Source organism: Lycorma delicatula, chromosome 4 (assembly GCF_047948215.1).
Source record: "Lycorma delicatula isolate Av1 chromosome 4, ASM4794821v1, whole genome shotgun sequence".
NCBI lineage: Eukaryota > Metazoa > Arthropoda > Insecta > Hemiptera > Fulgoridae > Lycorma > Lycorma delicatula.
This window is the reverse complement of record NC_134458.1, coordinates 153,106,665-153,127,400: the sequence shown is the minus strand read 5'-3', so window position 1 is coordinate 153,127,400 and position 20,736 is coordinate 153,106,665. Positions and strand designations below refer to the sequence as shown.

Sequence of the window (20,736 nt, the reverse complement as noted above, 5' to 3'; positions counted from 1 at the left end):
GAATTAATTTACATTAAAAAAAGATATGTTCAGTATTGAAATGTAAAAGATAGAAAAAGTAGTTTAGTAATTTCATAGCCGAGGTAAAGGTAGGAAAACATGTAGGATAGTAATATTTAATTACGTCAACATATTTACCGAATGATTAAATCGATTTTTATTTTGAAAATAAAAGGAAAGAGAAAAACCATATGTTTTCTGATTGCAGGGATTTTACGATTGGCCACAGGTATCCTAAATATTATTTTAATAATTCTTTTTTTTTTTTTAAATAAACTAGTTGAAGTATCATTCATTGGATATAGAGAATTTGTTTCTTCGACGAAAAAACAGAATTTTTACTTTACGTCTAATAACTACAGCGTGGTTCAAAGAAACGGGAAATTTTGAAAGTTGTGTTGGTAGCCATGGGCGATTGGTACCACTTGATAAGTGGGGCCAGCCTCTCTAACCTAACCTGCCATTTAGTTATCATGAATCCTTGGAGTGGTGCGCAACGTGCATTTGCTATCAAAGCGTTTTACAAAAACAATGACAGTGTGGAGGGAGCGCGTAGAGAAATTCGCCGTCATTTTAATCTGGGACGGCACGACCGTGTTCCATCAGCACATGCAATTAAAACATGGATATCTAATTTTGAGGAAACTGGTTCGGCAATGAAAAAGAAACCTCCAGGCCGTGAGCGAACCGTCCGTACACCACAGAATGTTCAAGCTTTACAAGATGCTGTCACACGAAGTCCACACCGGTCAATCCGTCGTCTCTCAGCATCTTTACAATTGCATAGTTCAAGTGTTGGAAGAATGTTAGTGAAGGACTTGCAATACCATCCATTCAAGTTGCAGATCGTCCAGGAACTGAAACCGAACGATTTAGTTGTGCGAGCACAATTCTGTAATGTAATGCTTCAGAAGATAAATGAGAACAGAGTTTGTTCACGAACTGTGGATGTCAGACGAAGCGCATTTCCACCTCAGTGGATTTGTTAACAAGCAAAATTTAGATACTGGGCACAAGAAAATCCTACGCAGCTACACCAGCGTCCGTTGCACAGCTAGAAAGTGACCGTGTGGTGTGCTTTGTCATCTTACGGTATTATAGGCTCTTATTTTTTTGAGGATGACAACGGTCTTGCGGTTACAGTGACGTCGGGTCGTTACGTAGTCGTGCTTGAAACCTTTGTTGTGGAACAACAAAAGAGATTTCCACCAATTCTTAACACAGCCTGGTTTCAACAAGACGGAGCAACGTCACATACTGCACGAATATCGATGGCAGCTGTACGCCGATTGTTTGGAGAACGTGTCATTTCACGAAATGGTGACATTAGATGGCCTCCCAGATCGCCTGATCTCTCAGCTTGCGATTACTTTTTGTGGGGTCTTCTTAAAAGCAAAGTGTTCCACAGTAGACCTGCTACAGCGGAAGAACTGAAGGCAAAGATCCGAGAAGCAATTGCGGAAATTCCAGTTGAGATTTTACATCAAACCATGAACAATTTAACGAAGAGACTTCGTGAGTGTTTACGTAGAAGAGGAGGTCACCTGCATGATGTCATCTTTACAAAATAAACTAAAATGTATGTATCCTAAAATAGCAACATTTGTACAATTACATGAAATAAAATTCATTTTCTAAAAAAAATTTTTCATTAACGTTATCTAATTTTTAAAATTTCCCGTTTCTTTGAATCACTCTGTATAACAGAAAATATAATGATCGATCGCAATTTTGGGTGTGGTTTTTTTGCAAATCTCGACTTTTCGTGACCCCCTATTCTAACCGAAAACCCATGGAAATTTCGTGAAAGATAGGCTGGCCTGTATTTTGATAAATATCTCCGAACTTCATGATCGTTGATATTTAGCTCAAATATTTATATTCTCTTTCTATTTAGCCTTCGGAACAACCTTAAGGTATTACTTCAGAGGATGATATGTTTGAATGTAAATGAAGTGTACTCTTGTACAGTCTCAGGTCGACCATTCCTGAAATGCGTGGTTAATTGAAACCCAACCACCAAAGAACACCGGTTTCCACGATCTAGTATTCAAATCCGAATAAAAGTACTGCCTTTACTAGGATTTCAATCTTAGAACTGCCTTAGCATTTGAACCTCTCGATTTCAAAATCAGCTGATTTGCGATGACTAGTTCACCACTGATATGGGCCATTGATACCTTTAAATTTTAGACAAAGGATAGGTATTTACTACTATTTTAAAATTTCAACTTTTTGTGGAGGCGCTGTAGAAACTTGAAAATCGATACAATGGTATTACTATATGAGTTGCGTACATTACTGAAATTTTAAATCTCTCGGACTTAGGGTGAGGATATAAACTTAGCTTATTTATTTAAGAGTTTGGTAAACGGATTGCTAGAAACTTAAGAAAAATATTTGTCTGCATAAGTTATATCTTGTTAAGTCGTAGCCCCGATCCGACAACGGGATACTGCCGTACCCAAAATAATCGTTACATTTTGTGTAACATTTCTAATCTGGCTTAAGCATGAGATTTTAACTGTATTAAGTTTAAACGGGTAATGCGGTACCCGATTTCATATTTTATTACAAGGGTTTTTTTTTTCAAGGTCCGATCGGTCGCGAAATAAAAACCACAGTGAAAATAAAAATTTTTTTATTTGTAACAAGTACTTACATAGTTACGCTATTTCTCTACATGGTCGCAACTCCGATTTAGAAATTTTTCGTAGCGTGGTACCAACTTTCCAATACCCTCGTCATAGAAGGGAGCCGCCTGTGTTTTCAGCCATGTTTCTACGCTGGTCTGCAGCTCGATGTCTGTGCCAAAATGTTTCCCTCCTAGCCAGCGTTTCATGTGAGCAAAGAGGTGAAAATCGGATGGAGCCCATGTCCGGGCTGTATGGTGGGTGATCAGACACTTCCCAACTAAAACGCTGCAGGAGCTTCTTTGTTACAGCTGCAGTGTGCGGCCGAGCATTTTCATGGAGAAAGATAATGCCTGATGACAACATTCCTCTCCGCTTATTCTGAATTGCCCTTCGTAAACGTTGAAGAGTCACGCAGTATGACGCTGCAGTGATGGTCGTGCCATGTTCCATGAATACCACTAAGAGAACTCCATTCCGGCACTTCACACTTGGCGGGAGATGCTATTGTTGTAAACATGTTTACGTGCTAGCTGCGTGTTCAGAAATAAACGAAGTGACGTGACGTGATTGAAGGCCATACTAGAGACTCTGCGCAACACATATGCGCAACGGTTCATCCGATTTTTGCGTAGGTTTTTATTTCGCGACCGATCGGACCTTGAAAAAAAATGACCCTCATAATTTTCTTTTATTATTATTAAACAGATTTTACATTGAAGCACGAAATTTAATTAAATTGTTTTCCTTATGAGGGAATCATACAAGGGATATTAGTTTAAAATTTTCTGGAACCCCATCAGGGAAGCGATAAGACGATATCTAGATATTTTTTAGAACATTTGAAAACTCGGTTTTTTGAAAAAAAAATTCATATACCTATTGCTGTACGAGTACTACTGTTACGTTTTACGATACAAATATACACTTGCGAATTTATCTAAAAACTCAAAATGTTTAAAATCACAAAAATACCACAAATTTAAATTCGAGATGCTTGACGAATTAGTTATACTCGATTATATGCTTCATTTCGTCGTTCGGAATATTAGTATTTATATTTTTCGCAAAAAAAAAATACGCGCATATTTTGAAGTCAAGACCGGTACAAAAATAACATTAGATAAGCATTTATACATTCGGCGCCCCTCTATCACCAAGTGAAGAAATAACACCAAAATAATTGGAATCACTCTGTAGAAATAGATTTCTAAACTCATTTACTAAATCTTTTTTTCAAAAATTGTATCAAAAATCGATTTCTATTTTGATTTCATAATCGATTGACCGATTTTAGGTAATACTAAGGTCGTTCGAGAAGTTCCTGATACAGAGCTGTCACAGTTATGACCAAATGACTATGATATTTGTAAAATATGATCCTTTAGATGGGGTGATGCAAAGTTTTAGATGAAAGCATATAGTTTATAGTTTTGCTAAAACAAGCAAACCAAACAAGTTTGACACTTTCTGAGTAAAGGATAAAATTGAAGTTCCAACCATTACAAAGTACTCTTTTTAAAAGGTTTAACCCCGACGGACATAGAAAAAAATTTAGATTCCGCTTTAAAGGGTTCTTCCCCTTTCTTTTCATCGATAAAAAAGTAGTGTGCAGAATTTAAATGTGGTCGGCCATTCATCCATTCAGGTTAATGAACGCTTGAGAGGTCCAAAAAACCACTTCCTCAAAATTGATGCAAAAATCCACTATCCCACATTATTATATGATTGTCGATTGACAAGTATTACAGAGATTTTGACATTGCAAACATCTCAATAGACTTTGCCCACAACATTTTACAGGATGTTTTTGCTATAAAAAAGCTTTCCTCGTGATGGGTGCCATGTTGATTAATAGTCAATCAAAAACTCATTCTATTGAATGCTTTTCAAGTATGTTTAGATGCATTTAAATCTGATTCTGCTGCGGTTCTTAGACGTATGGTAGTAGAAGAAACGTGGATTCAATATTACACACCAGAGAGACCAAATAAAGTTAAAATAGTGGGTGGGAGCACGAAAAAAGCACCAAAGAAAGGAAAAACAATCCCATCTATAGGAAAGTCAAGGCTACGGTTTTTTGGGTTTTCATGGTAAAAATTCAGAGAGTATTTTACAGAGTAAAATCACAGAGTATTTTATGTTGAATACTGGTGCTCTTTTTGAGCACCAGTATCTCTGGTGCTCAAAAGTACCTGGAAAAAGACAGGATCATCACCGTTAGAATTATGCTTACCTTTGGACCGATTGAACATGTGGACATTTTTTAGCCAGAAAGAAAGTGGTCTTCACCATGATAATGAGCCAGCACCCATGTTTCAGATTGTTGCTGTAAACCTCCGTGGCCTACACTTCAAAATGCTTTCACATGCACTGTATTTGCAGGATTTCACCCCACGATTACTTCTTCCTAAACCTGATGAAATGGCTCACTAGAATCAGCTTTAAATTCAAATAATGAATTTAAAGCTGAGATGATCACTTATTTTGCGAAGTTAGACAGATCACATTATACTGGAGTATTAAAATGTTAGAAGGTCGTTGGTCTAAATGTATCAAATTGCATAGTGGTAGAAAGAAAAATTAAAAACATTTCTGAAAAATCTTAAGTTTTCTTTGTCAGGCTGATAACTTTTCAAAATGCTCTCTTAATAATAATAAAACTATAGTAATAGTATCATTAATATTTAAAACCCTGTGCTGTTTTTAAATACAAATCTGACAAGGCGCAGCTGGAAAAGATTAGATCTCACTGCCTGCCTGAAACCCCTAGGGCGGGATGTCCAAGCAGAGTATGTCGTTCCTGGACCCAACCCCAGAAGCCGGGACTCGGTCTTGACGTCAATGCCTCTAGTGAGAGCACCTGTGTAGGGCACTTACACCAGGTCTCGGTCTTTTTCGCTAAGGAATGAGGGAGTCCCAGTGCCTAATCACTGCTGCCCATCCGTGCAAGCATAGATGAATGGCAGCTCTGCAGGGGGCTGTCCCTCAATTGCCAACTCATTGCCCTCATTGTTGCCAACTTTTTATGTATTTTTTTCTTACATTAAATTTTATTTATTATTTGTTAATTGTATTTTTGTTAGTTTTTATTTGTTTTACATATAGAGAAACATTTTTGTACCGTTGACTACAAGGCAATATTGAACCGAGCTCCATAGGCCTGTCGGCTATGCTAACAAATTATGTCCAGGAAAATTGAGCTTGGTCTCTAGAAGTATTAATGTATGACCCAGAATACAGAATAATGTTCTCTACCAATTCCTATTATACTAACAGGAGGTAGTTTACTAATTTTTTAGAGTGTTCTTCTACAACATATTCTTCCTATTTCTCTGTTTTCTAAGTAAAAATTATAGAACAGCAAACCTATCAGATGGCTCCTGCTCAAACAGTTGCCAGTAGTATGAGATATCTAAATCTGTCATTGTTGTTATTTGTTTTAAAAGTACTTTATTTAATATCATATTTATTATTTTATTTATTAATGTTGTCATTTTATTGAAGAAATATTTCTGGTAATTCTTTAAAGAAAGAAATTTCATTAAGTTAAGAAAACAATTATTAAAAGTAAAATATTTTACACTGAAATGTTATTATAACGGTTAGAGAAGCTTCCAAAAGAAGAAAGAGAGAGAAAATGAATTTAGAAGAATCTAGAAGAAACGACAAAGCGATTCTTTCTAGAAAAGGACTTATAGAAAAGCATAGAGGGACAATGAATATTAATTATGTTTAAACAATCAAAAGGATGGGTTGGGTACTGGTACTGCAGGTCAGAAGATATAGATACTGCCAGGGACCCAACAGTTACAAGTTCGAATTCAATTCAGTTTGTGATAAAAGTGACCGCAGTGTGAGGGAGTATTCGGAATAACAGTGTTTGGTAACAAAAGACCAAAGAGTGCATCAGAGTATTTGACTTTTGACAGCGGTTGAAAACAAGAAGCTTTTCGGCAAGTTATTTGTGAACAGGAGTGAAAGTGATAATATTTGTAAAGTGTAAGCTAGTTCTTTTGTAAGCGGTAAAAGTAAATAATACATGCAGAAATTGGATTGTATATGTTGTAGATTTTTAGATTGTTATCTTATTGTAACTCTTAATTAGTTTCTGTTAGTTATTATGAAGTGAATAGAAAATTGGAATTGTATTTTGATATTTATAATTTAATTGTTATTAAATTAATTTTGTTTTTAATTTGAATTGCTATTTTTGTACCTTCTAGACTATTTAAGGGTAATAAATTGTACTTATAAGAAATTGTTACGTATCCTATCTTTCAGTATCCTTGTCGAATCATGAACAAATGACATTATTTTACAAATTATGTTATATTAAACTTAAAATATTTAACTGATTCTATTCTGCATTTGCGCAATATGTTTGAATATAAAAGGAAGATTGTTATCATTAAATTAATTAATATTAAGTTCTGTTACTATTTTCATTTAAATCTTTCTTTTTGATTTATTACGTGTTGTGTTGTAACAGAATGATTCACACAAATTTGGCAACTAGTTTTATATCAACGGTTAAGATAAATTCTTTTGTGTTGCTCTACAGTTTGTGTGTTATGTAAACACCTGTTCACCATTTATATATTTTAAGCTCCTATTTGTTTATTTGACAAAAGTAAAGTGATAGATTATATTAGAAATATATTTTTGCTAAATATATATATATATATATATATATATATATATATATATATATATATATTTTTAATTAGGTATTGTGAAAGTTGTCATAATCTTTTTTTATGGTATTAAATCAGTTTAATGACTTGCTGTTCTAATAATTCTTCCAGGAGCTCATTTCAATAAATTTATTTGCAAGTTTCTCTGTAGTTTTTATTTCAATATTTTTTTCAGTTTTCTAAAGAAGTAAGTTTTTATTGAGATTTACAAAAATGTAAATGAAATAATATAATAATAAATAATATAATTTTTTGAAGAAGAAGAAAAAGGATGGACTATTAAAAACACTTTTAAAATTAGTTTTGTTTTTATTAAGTTATAAAAATTTAGATTTCATGACTATCAATAATAAAAATATAAAATATAATTTATGTGGTAAATTGTAGCTGTGAATTTTTTATTTTTTATGTTATTTAGTTAAAATTGTTTACTTTCTTCTACTTGAAAGAAATTATTTACTTTTAAATACATATAAAAAATATATAATAAGTACAGGAAATTACTCATTCACTTCAAAGCCAAAGCCTGTGCACGATCTTGAGTTAACTTTTATTTTTTAACCAAAAGAAAAGAAGTTAAACAAAATAAATAATTTTGGATTCTTCATAATAATTAGGATAATAAAACCAAAAGGAATATTGATTTGTTAAAAAAAAAAAAAAAAAAAAAAATATATATATATATAGAAGAAATCTATATAGAATTAAATATATTTTTTAATGCAATTATTCAAAATCATAGCATAGAACAAGAAAATAACACAAGAATAGTTTAATATATTCTTTCAGAATTACAAAAGTATGTTTACATAATCATTTTTTTAACTAACACATCTCCCAGTTATCCAAAACTGAAAGGCTCAATGTGAGCAATATAGTTATTTGTTGAACATATATTTACTTAGTATATATGGATTAATAAATAGAGTATAAATTATATATGAAATAGTTTTAATAATATTAAGTAAATATTCAGAAAATATTTACTTTTTAATTTAAATGTAATAAAATCAGTTAATTAGTTATTTTCTTTAGTGAATTAATACACAATTATTATTAATCAACATGATGTTATTATACACCTATAGTTTTAGGTAACATTCTATTTAAATGATTATTGATGAATTCTTTTGAGAGACTAACTTTATTCACTAGTTACTAGTGTAGGCCATAAATCCCTTAAAATGATTTGTTCATTTTCAGTGTTTGAACATTCCCAATGTTCAAAAGACATTTTGTAAAAAGGTTATTGACCTGATTGCGTATGTACTGCCACAGTGCATATGTCTTGGTTTATTATTGAGCAATGCCCAACAAACCCATAGGGCAACCAACTCTGAAAGAACAGAATGAACATAATTCTAAGCATACTGCACAGTGACATTCCAAACACTCTGTATTAATATCCATTTATTTATAAATAATCTTTTCAAAAGTATTGACCAGTCATCATAAGTTATTCTTCATACATTATTATATTGCAATATGTTTCCAGTTTAAAATTTATACACTATTCACTTTTTAATTTATATTAAGCTAAATAAACTTAACCAAATTTTACTTGAACTAGAGCTGATATAAATCATTATTAACGACAATTCATTTAACAATTATCTATTGTTAATACTTTGTGTATGAGTGAGTATTTGAAACATTAACTTCGATGCATCCATTGCGCTTCACCAGATCAATGATAATAAGCCTTATAACAACAGAACTGATTACATCTAGTCTTGTATAAATTATGCAATATCTGCTTAATGCCAGTTACTTCACTGCAGTCACTTGCCTACCAATTAAATGTGAATATCCCTGCTAGTATCAAATGCAGACAAATGGAATTATTGCTGCTTTCATCTTTGTAGGCCAGAGAAGATAGTAACACAGAAAGAAAGCCTATGAGGATTGAACAATAATTAATGTTACACATTCACTGGCATTTACAGCTGCAAAATAAGATTCTAGCAAGCACTCATTTCTTCCATTTAAGGGATGTATGAATTAGTCATCCCCATATCCAGTGAGATACCATTAAGAACAACAAAGTTTTGCTAAGAAATTCACTACAGCTTATGGGTTTAGACAAACATACCTTGGTGTGGTCATCCAATTCACCAGATGTGGTGTAATTACTCTGTCTAAAACAACCAACTATAAAGATCTGATGCAGCCTGGGACGGCCTGCTATGCAGCACAGGATTCTGATTCTGGCCTGTTAGAGGTATACCTCTAACAGCCTCTGCTTTATAAGGCAGAGGCTAACATCCACAAATACAGGTGCATGACAAGCTCTGCTGTGCTTGCCCTATGTTTGAAATTGAACCTTCTTACCTATCCTGTGAGTTGTAAGGGTCATAATTCTTCCCATGAACCCAAACCTCACTCATCTATAATACAAATATACATTTTGATGTTAACATCACATCACTGGCGGTTAAAAATTACCTAGCATACTTGCTGAAAAGATGTCGTACATCTCCAATCAGTTGTACAGCTGAACTGTGCTGGCTCCTAAATTTAATCCCCTACATGAAGATAGCACTAGGTTGTCTAATATGATGATTCATGTACTGTAGGTTACCAGTTCAGAATTAATCTTTGTTTATTGCCTACACCAAATATACATTTTCTCACTATCAGTAATTACAATTGGCCATTCTAATGTTTATTTTATAACAGAACTCATATATGGCACATAACTATTTTACACTTTCTATCTTGGCATTTAGGTTATTCCTTCTGTGTAGTTAAATCAAGAATCTTCAGAAATTGTAACTTGTTCAATGATTTTTAAAGTTCTTTTTTATTTTAAAGAGCAAATAACCAGTAAGGTTATCACCTGATAGCTGAGAAAGAATTGGGAGTTCAGTTTTAGCAGTTTATTTGTGTTATTAAATGAAAGATTATGAAAAATGTTGGTCTTGTGGTTTTTATATTTTTGTGACTTGTATTCTTAAAAATCTGTCTGCATCCCAAAAGTTGTTAACACCTGTGCTGTACAATAAACCTCAAAACTCAGTTAAACAGATTAACTTTTGTGTTATATACCTTCCTTTTTCCTGTTAGTCTCCAGGAATTACCATCGGGTATTACTTCAGAGGTGATATGTATGAGTGTAAGTGAAGTGTAGTCTTGTACAGTCTCAGGTCGACCATTTCTGAGATGTGTGGTTAATTGAATCCCAACCACCAAAGAACACCGGTATCCATGATCTAGTATCCAAATCAGCTGATTTTCGAAGACACATTTACCGCTAGATCAAGCTGGTGGGTTTGTGTTATATACCTATATCATTTCCACCTCACTCTTTCAAATCTATCCTATTCTGTTAGTCATTGTTGTCTGTATAATTAGTAACTTATGTATTTATACCTCTGCCTGTAGAGTTGTTTCTATTAAAAAAGTTACATTAATAAAAAATAATAAATAAAAATTTTATTCTAACTAATATACAGTACTCTTAATAATTAGAACAAGCAATCAGAATTTAAGTACAGTAGATTTTAAAAATCTCAAATTTATTGCCAAAAATGTTTAATAAATTTAATACAATTTTTTCTTCAAAGAAAAGTAAAATATTTTGTATTTTTTTAATGAATAATTTAATTATAATTATTATATTTACGTTTTAAATTAAAGGTGAAACAAAATTTAACTATACATTTTATAAATAGTACCATTTATTTGAATTTAATTTATGTATTAATTTTTTTTTTATTGGACCACTTGTATAAAATGAGGAATTTATTTTCTTTTAATTATCCATTTTTCTCTCCAATTATTTTTTCGTATTAATTTTTATTTTTTTATTACTTTATTATTATTATTATTCCTTTTTCAGACCGTGATTTCTGTGGAATTACAGTATAATACACGTTAAAACGTCCACCTTGTGATTGATTCTGTGATTTTTCTTAAGTTCTTCCTTTCTTTCACTGCTCACTGGCATTTTTGAGGTATTTATTCAACTGTTATGTAAAACTGTTACTTTTTGATTTTTTTTTTTTTTTTTTAATTTTATTTATTTTATTGTAAAGAGTGCTCACTAAATCACATTAACCGATTTACTCCTTCATTACCACATTTAACTCATATCATTTTAAGTCACTTTATGTATAGTTTTCCAGTAATGCTTGAGGTAGTTTAATCTTGCTTTGTTTTAATGAAGTCCTTACAAAGCAATAGTATTGGCTGATATTTTCTTAAAATAATAAAAGAAGATAAGGTATTGGGTTTGGAAGTCTAGGAGTTCATGGAGCCACTATTCCACAAGAAATTGTGCCGTTTGAAAAATTCATGAAAGGTAAAATTCTTTGGGGATATTGCTATTATTTTATTCATCAAATCTTACAAAACTTCTTAGGGTATTATAACTGCATAGCAACATACAACTGTCAATGAATAAGTCAGGTTTTTATATTCCTAATTACTGTTTTATTAAAATTGGTAATTATATGGCATTGATTTTTTTTTTAGATAAAATAATTAGAAAACTTCATAATACACAGAGCGTGTGTTTATTGTTGACACCTCTAAAAGTTAAAGCTAGACTAATGGCAGGTGCTAAGGGATCCAGTTTGTTGATCTAAATTTCTATATTCACAATTCATTTTTTTTGTATTAATTTAACTAATAATAATAAGTTTTTAATTTTTCGTTTCATATCTTCTCCAATTTTATTTACTGTAAAATATTTTAAAAGCACTTTTTCATCTTTTAGTATGATAAGGTTTAAATTTCCTCATTTAAATCTTTCTCACATTATAAACTATAACTGCTTGACTTACAAACTATATACAAGTATTGTTTTAAAAAACAGCCATTTTCACAAATTTTGTTTAAATATTTTCATTAACTTCCATTAGTTTATTTGTTTGAAAATTAAAAATTATCTCTTAAGAGTTTTTTTTCCATTTTCAGCTAACAAAATTCGTTGGGTTGATTGTGTATGTATTATTTTGATTTGATCCTTGTTCTGCATTTTTCTTTTTTGTTTTGTGTGCCAAATCCTTTGGGAAAGTTGTTAAGTTTTGGAGATTTCAAATAAATCTAGAAATTGGTTTTTAGATATTCACATGAAGATTACATACACAAAAAAATCAAGGTGATATCTTCATTTATTACTGACAAATTAAAAAAATAGTATATTTCATTGTTATTCCATTTTACGCATTTTAAATTCGGAATTTCAAAAAATCCTTCCTTAGTGTGCAGTTACACCGTAAGAACGTATATACAAATTTTCCTCAATTTATCTTCAGTAGGTTTACTTGGCATTGATTATGAATTGCTCATGATTTGTTTTCTTCAATTTTAATAAGATCTCTATTGAAAATATATCTACAGAAAAATATCTTGGGATCGCTCGCTCTAAGAAAGGAACATAAGAATTTAACGGTCCAAATGAGAAATGTAGTACTGTAACAGATTATTTATTATTTACACTTTTTAACTAATATTTTTTTAAATTAAGCATTTTAATTTAAGTAATTTTTCATTTTGAGATAACATTTCCAAATAACTGTGATCTGTTAGATCGAGAGTGTACCTGATGCATGCAAAAAGTTATCCTTCAATGTACTAACAAATACCCCATTTGAATTTTGAAAATCGTACAATTGTTTGCAGAGATATTATAAGAGCACCCCATTGCACCTCTAAAAACAGCGCCCCAGGGGCACTCCATTTTACCAGTTAAAGGTGATGATTGTTGCTCGCATACCTCATCACTGTAGCCTCATGTGTGGTCCCCATGGGAAGCCCATTATTGTTAATCAGAATTTTTTTTAATTTATTTAATATTATTTTATTAACCATAAATTTAATTCGATTATTTTTGTAATACTATTCATTCGATTGATTCAAATCATTCATTTCAAACCAAGCTCACACAGTGAAAGAGAATCACAGTTCATTAAAGTTTGTGCTTCAACCGGTAAATCTCTACTACTACATATTTTTTTTTGTTTTGAGATAAAATATATCTAAAAATCTTCTCAGTTATGCCAAAAAACATGAATAAAAACTTGGTTACGACTGATCTGAGTAGTTTTTTTGTTTATCCCGAACAAACAAAAACCATCTTCCTCTTTATATATTGGTATAGATATGATAACTGGTACCTCCATGAAAGAATTTTAAAGCCGTGAATCATTTGAAAAAAGAATCTTATTTCTCTTATTACATGGACTGCTGCATGTAATGCATCTTAGAGATGCATTACCTGTTTGCAAAGTAACAACTGACACTAAGATATTAAGTATGAGAATGAGATATTGGCTGAGTTATAAATTGGTTCAATCTACAAATATGTTTCTTCTCCTAAAATGTTAACATCATTTATATATTTTTTAAACTTTTATCTGTGATATACATCAAGTATCTGAAGAATAACCAGTACTCGTTAGAGTTGTTTTCTCTGGTTGTAATGATGATCATTATCTAGTTTGTCCTTGTATAAATGGTGTAAAAGTGTCATTTGTAATGAATTTTTAGAAGGTTAATTTTAAGTTATCCATGGATCAGAAAATATAATTTCCTTTGAATCAAATTCAAGAGGTTATGTGACATGATGAGGTCTGTGAGAGTAGATGTAAGATTCATTCATATATTTTGTCTCATTTTTAAGTCAGCAAAAAGATTATTATGATTCTTTTAAAAATTTAGAGAAAAATGGCATGGTGTAGGTGATTTTTGATCGAATAACATTATTTATGACATCTGTCAGGTAGTACTGCTAAGAAAATTGCCATATTATAAAGTTTATGGTAGTGAATGGAAAAGGTACGTCAATTAAAATCCTGCTGTTAGTTCATCAAAATTTTTTTAATACCTACAAAGCATAGTAATAAATCTCCCAAAGCTTTGCAGGAAGGTTTTCCAAGGGCCCCATCTAGTCCTTCAAGGCTATAATTACTAGGGATCCATTTTCTGGTACTTTAAGAAAATAGGAAAAGAATAAAGAGCCTACTGTTTTTGACAAATGTACTCAAATATTGTTCAGCATATGTTATTTGAGCTGTATGATCCAGAACAGAAGATAAAGTAATGATTCCAGACTACAATTTTTAGTACTATGCTTTTAAAAATGTTATCTCTGAAAATAGAATCGGTTATCATCATTAAAAATTATAAAGAAATTTTTATAATGCTGGTACAAATAGAGGCCGAGGAGATCTAATTATATCAAGGCTATTGCAGTTAGCCAAATACAAATTCTAACTCACAATCTTTTTATTGTCATACATGTTTCTGATAGTTTTTCTTTGTATATTTGTAATTTTTTATCACAAGTTTTGTCTCTAAATTTAGTAGAAGGTGATTCTATAGCCATCCTATCTCTTGGGATCCGCCTAGAGAAATATTATTAATTATTGAAAAGTTGAACAGAATTTTATCTGTGCATTCATCTATGTTGTCTTCTAGTGTGTGGACTCCAGTATAATTATGTATGATACTGTGTGGTATATTATCTGTTTTTCTAGTCTATTAGGACCTTGCTTTAGCTAGTAACTGTCTCTCCCAAGTTTGGACTTATTGGTTGGATTAGTTAATAAACAAGAGAGTTTGTGTAGTTCCATAGGCAGTGCTTATCCCACAAAACCACAGGAAATACCAAAGAATCAATGATTATAAGTTCCCATATCTTTGGCTTGGATTTAATGAGCACTTAACAAACATCAGCAGCAGAGAATGAAGATTGAAGAACAACGAAAAAAAGTTGAGAATGAGAAATCAATAATCAGCACATATCTTGAGAAGAATTGTGAAATGATACAAGCAACCCATCCAAGAGTACTTCTAAGACCCCATGCAGGCAGAGGCCATCTATACTACCCAAAATTCATTTAGAAATTGGATTATCAGAATTGTGTGCTATTAAAAATTGTTTCTTTCTATAATTAGGACCTCTTTAGAGATGGATCTGGCTTTCTTGAGTCCCATTCTCCATTCCCAGATTTGTGTGTTAACTGGAGGTATCCGACTGAAATGTAAATTGTTTGCCAGATTTTCGTTATTAAATGATTTATTTATAGCCTAGTGAGTGTATGGTTGCTCATTTTTTTGAACAGAGTAATTCATCTCATTCAAAAGATATTGTACTGAACCTATTTAGATTCTAGGTAACAACTTAAATTTAATGAAATTTGAAGTTTGTTTCTGTCAAATTGCAAACTGGGCTACTTTCACTATGTCTATTCTTCATAGGAGCTTATCTATGACAAATGAATATTTCCCTCTTGAACCTTATAATGAATGTTTGCTCTTCTTAAACTGTTATACCATTTCTGCACTTTACTGTCATCCTTTAAATTTTCAGCAATTTATTTTATAGAATTGAAATACTAAAATTAAAACTAAACGCTGGTGCTAAGTTATTCCAAAAACTATTGGCAGATATTGATAAGATTATAGAAATCTTCTATGAGAACAATTTAAATCGAAAGATGATGTATATTCACGCTAATTAGTTAATTACAGATGATTTATAATATCAATTAATTAAAAAGTAAAATTTTATGTTGGTAAAGTTTTTTTTTTACAACTTGGATAGGAGCCAACATACTATATTTATCACTCTGTATATACTAGCCAAACATAAAGAAACAGATTCTTGACTTAGTAAATTGTTTTTCTGTAAGAAATTATTTCCTGATCACTCAAAATCTTTGTAAGAGATTGATTTACTATATGTGAGAAATATTCTGTAATGTGTCTAAGATATAGTTATAAAATTTTTATCAAGAGTTACTTTAGTAATTATATATAGTGAATTATACTGAAGATGATGTAAATTTTCTTCAGGTAATGCTACATTAGCGGTTGTAGACACTGCTGTAAAACTAATAATTTTTTTTACAGAAAATGTCGACTTCTGGGGAAGGTTTGAACTCTCCAAGTTATTTATCATGGCGTAAATTGCAGTTGAGCCGTGCAAAATTAAAAGCATCCAGTAAAACATCTGCCCTTTTATCAGGTTTTGCTATGGTAAGAAAAACCTGCATTTATATTTTTCTGTTATTTCTATATTTTATGTTATTGTATTTAATTGTCATTCGTATAGATATGACAATACACCTGATGCCTGATTATATCTATCACTTTTTTTTTTAATGAGAAATGAATTTTACAGTACATGAAAGTATTGTTATTTCAGCTTGACTAAAATTTGAACTCAGAATCTTCTGTATGAAAGGTAAAAAATATCACCAATTTTCCATCTAGATCAGCTAAGTTGTGTGCAATTAATTTTAATTAATTATTAATACCTTTGCGTTTTGATTTTTACCATTCTTAATTAAAACTTCTCTAATCAAGTAAATTGCATATTATCATGAAATAGCACTTTATCCAACTTGAATAGAACTGATGTCTATATTGGATTGTTCATGTATCCAACTTTTTTCTGGAAGGTTTTCTATGTGAATCCCAGTCAGTTTTGACATTTTTCACAACTAAAAAATTCATTTCTCTTCGAGAAAGTACTTATAATTTAGTACAATCCTGTAATTGCAAACTTTAAATAAGTTATAAAAAATTTAATTGTATAAATTTTAAATTAGAAGCTCAGTGCAGCTTAATTTAGGTTTGCTTATTGATATTAACCTGAACTGATCCTTTTATAGCTGAAATCAGTAATTTTACCTGTTGACATTTAAGAAAGATTCTTCAGCAGAGGTCTATTTATGTTAACTGTACATTTTTTTAATGTTTAATGAGTTAAACTGTAAGGTACTGCGATAAGAATGGATAAATTTCAATGCTAAGACACGGTTAGTTCAGTTGGTAAACTGTATTTACATCTTTATTGGTGAAAAGTAAACAAATTTTAATATTTGTTACACATATATTTTTATTAAAATGTGTGATTTCATCCATTAGAATTTGGATTAGTTGTCAGTATATACTGATAGTATCAAGAATTGCAGCCTTTTAAGGTATATATCCCATATTCAGTATGCACCTGTATGAAAGGGCTCAGTTCTTTGACATTACATATGGCCCTAAGAAAGTTTTGTAATACAACTTTTACATTTTATAACTTTTCAAAATAATTTCCACCACACATTATTCACCCTAAAGAGTGCTCTAACAGTTTTTTCAGTGCTGGCCAAATACGCTGAGTAGACTTTAGAATGATATGCTATAGTGTTATCGAGGTGAAGAAACCATGTACATCCTTTAGTTTGGGCACAGCTTCTTGAGAGCTTCAGCAACTTTAGGAGGCATTCCTCAGTACACCACTTCCCTACAACTATCTTTTGAGTTTCCAACATAACTTGGTCTAAAACTCCTCTCACACTAAAAAATATAGCCACCAATTCTCTTCTTCACTGATGTGGATTTTCTAACAGCCATGGGACTCTCATAAGGTAAATGGGTTCCTCAACCTCTAAGTATATATGCTTTAGTGAGCTCAAGATGAGGTATGATCATGAGACGCTCTCTTTTATATGCTCTTTAGGTCCCATTTTGGCTAAACGGGATTCCGTTTAGCCACCTAGCAGTTGGTTGAAGTACTAACTTTATGTTTAATTTGTGTCGGCTGGCACTGACTTCAAAAATAGTTATTTTTAAATACTTTTACTTTAGTTAATAGCAGATGTAGTCTTGTCAAATGGCAAGACCCCGACGGGGAGTCTTATTCTTTAAGACTTTGGGGGTTGGCGTCCCCACGGGCCTAGCCTCCGCAGCTTTTCTTCCCACTATACAATGAGCTGCGGAACACTTTACATTTTACACATATACTACACCAAGAACACTACATAAATTACAACATACACACATACACAATTACACAACAACAACCTACACTGATATTTCCTACATTTACACTCGGTGGTGTTGCGACATCTTACGAAACGCAACCGTAACCCAAGGTGGGAACAAATCGTGCCGATGGGTGAATGGCTCTACGTAGTGAGTCTCGAACGATGTCCTCTGGGCACCAGGGCGAACCCAGTTGTATTTAGCTCTAGCTCCAGTACGCGTGCGCTCTGCTGGAGTGGTCCATTTTTCGCCGGTACTCGTGGGACCAAAATTTCAGTTCCAATAATAAACACTATGATGGTTGGTGGTCCATCTGAAAAAACCACCATTTTAAGTCTTGCGAAGAGACCTCGATCAGCTTCGTCTGACGAGGATAAAAGTCCTACTGAACAGAATTTCTTAAAATCAAAATATACAAATATCAGATTCGTTGTTCTCAAAAATAGTCAGGAAGGTGGCTCCCTTCAAAAGGTCTCACCGTTTTTAATAAACAAAACCATAACAGGTGCAAGTGGCTCCCCGAAGAATATCAGGAAATTACGCGACGGATCGATTCTGGTTGAAACATTCAACGATGAGCAGAGTCGATCTATCTTACGTCTCCGTAGTATGGGTGGCATAAATATAAGCGCAGAATGCCACAAAACGCTAAATACGAGCCGGGGTGTAATTTTTTGTAGAGACCTTCTGGATATAGATATCTCTGAAATAGTTGACGAGCTGTGCCACCAAGATGTTGTTGAGGTGAAACGTATAATGAAACGGCAGAACGGAACAGAAGAACCGACACCGTCTCTTATATTAACATTCAGTCTCCCTGTTCCACCAGAAAAGATCAAAGTGGGTTACCTCTCGGTTCGGGTACGACCATTCATACCCAACCCACGGCGATGTTTCAGATGCCAAGGTTTTGGTCATACTACAACATCTTGCACGAAAACTGAGATCTGTGCTCGATGTGGTAAAGAAGGTCACAACGACACTAACTGCGAAGAAAGTGAAAAATGTGCAAACTGCAGTGGTCCACATACAGCCCGCTCCCGAGATTGCCCAACTTTTAAAGAAGAAAAGGCAATTCTCAAAATCTGTACGGAGCAAAAACTATCTTTTCCGGCTGCACGTAGAGAATATAAAAAGATAAACAACTCACGGAACCTGGTTAAACCAGACGTATCTTTTGCCACCGCTACAACTAAACAAATTCCTACAAATGCTAATAATCAGCAGTGCGGATCCTGCAATGAGCTTAAAAAACTTGTTCAGATGCTATCTGATCAAGTAGCTTCACTTACAGCCACTATCTCAGAGCTGACAAAAATGAATAAAAAGTCCTCCATCGCAGCTAGTGAATCAAACAGTATGATACATACGAAAGTTCCTATTCCCAAAATCGTACCGCCACGAATAGCGACTATCACAGCTGGCAGTAAGCCACCTAATAAGCTCCCCATAAAGGGAACCCATGTAACTATCTCTTCTGGGATGTCAACTTCAGCATCCCATTCAAATAAATCTCCTCCACCATCTCCTCATATACTGGAGGATATGGTTGAAGAACCACCCGACCCTAGGGCATCGGAGTTCTTTAAAATAAAAAATTCAAAAAAGAAAAACCGAATCACGTACAACTAATTTTTATTTAGTTTCCGAAATTCATTTTTTTATTTGCTTTTTACACTTATGAACATTATTCAGTGGAATGTTAGAGGTATTCGGTCCCGCATTGAAGATATTAGAGTACTGGCGCACACACATGATCCACTAATCATGTGTTTCCAGGAAACTCACCTCCTACAACATGACCGAATTACATTTAGAGGATACTTCTGCGAGAGATACGACTGCCTAGTAGACAGTAGGGAGAGTGGTGGAGTAGCGATTTTCATGAAGAATGGGGTGTCAGCTACAAGAATTCAACTAACCACTGTCATTCCTGCTATTGCAGTAAAGGTCACTACTCCCTTCAAATTGCATATCTGCAATCTGTATCTCTCACCGAACACTGTGTTCAGTGCTTTAGACGTCTCAAATCTCCTTACACAAATACCATCTCCATCGTTAATAGTAGGAGACTTCAATGCCCATCATATTTCCTGGGGCTCAACCTTCTGCTCCACTCGAGGAAATATGATAAACAGATTGAGACAAGATTTTGACCTTTGCCTACTGAATAATGGATCACACACATTTATGTCCTTATCAACTGGTGCTGTATCTAACCTTGATCTTTCCATATGCTCACCGAATGTACTCCCTCATTTTAATTGGTCGATTTGTGATGACTATCACGGCAGTGATCATAGACCAATTATTATTAGTTTCGGTGTAGACTGCGAGATTAAAAGAATGCCACGGAGATGGATTGTTGAAAAGGCAGATTGGAACGGATACTGTAAAGCATTCCAATCTCAGTATGACGATGGAGCGAACATCCTCGACCAATATTCTTCTTTTACGTCCATGATACTTAAGAATGCCAACAGGTATATCCCACAAACATCGGGTAATCCTAGACGACCTTTCGTTCCATGGTGGAACGATGAATGCAAAATTGCTATTAGGAATCGACGGCAGGCACTACGTAAATTTAATCGTAGGCCCACAACAGAACATCTAAATTTATACCGCAGGGCTAG

The 20,736-nt window shown here is 32.9% G+C and overlaps 1 protein-coding gene across 3 annotated transcripts in view; it reads left to right on the top strand.

Annotated features, from left to right (window-relative positions):
• Positions 1–20,736, top strand: part of Orai (calcium release-activated calcium channel protein orai) — a 116,480-nt gene that overhangs the window by 82,210 nt on the left and 13,534 nt on the right. For all 3 annotated transcript variants that reach the window (XM_075364400.1, XM_075364401.1, XM_075364402.1), the window contains one exon: positions 16,193–16,318. In XM_075364400.1, coding sequence (XP_075220515.1) covers positions 16,193–16,318 — 126 coding nt within the window. The remainder of the gene's footprint in view (positions 1–16,192; positions 16,319–20,736) is intronic.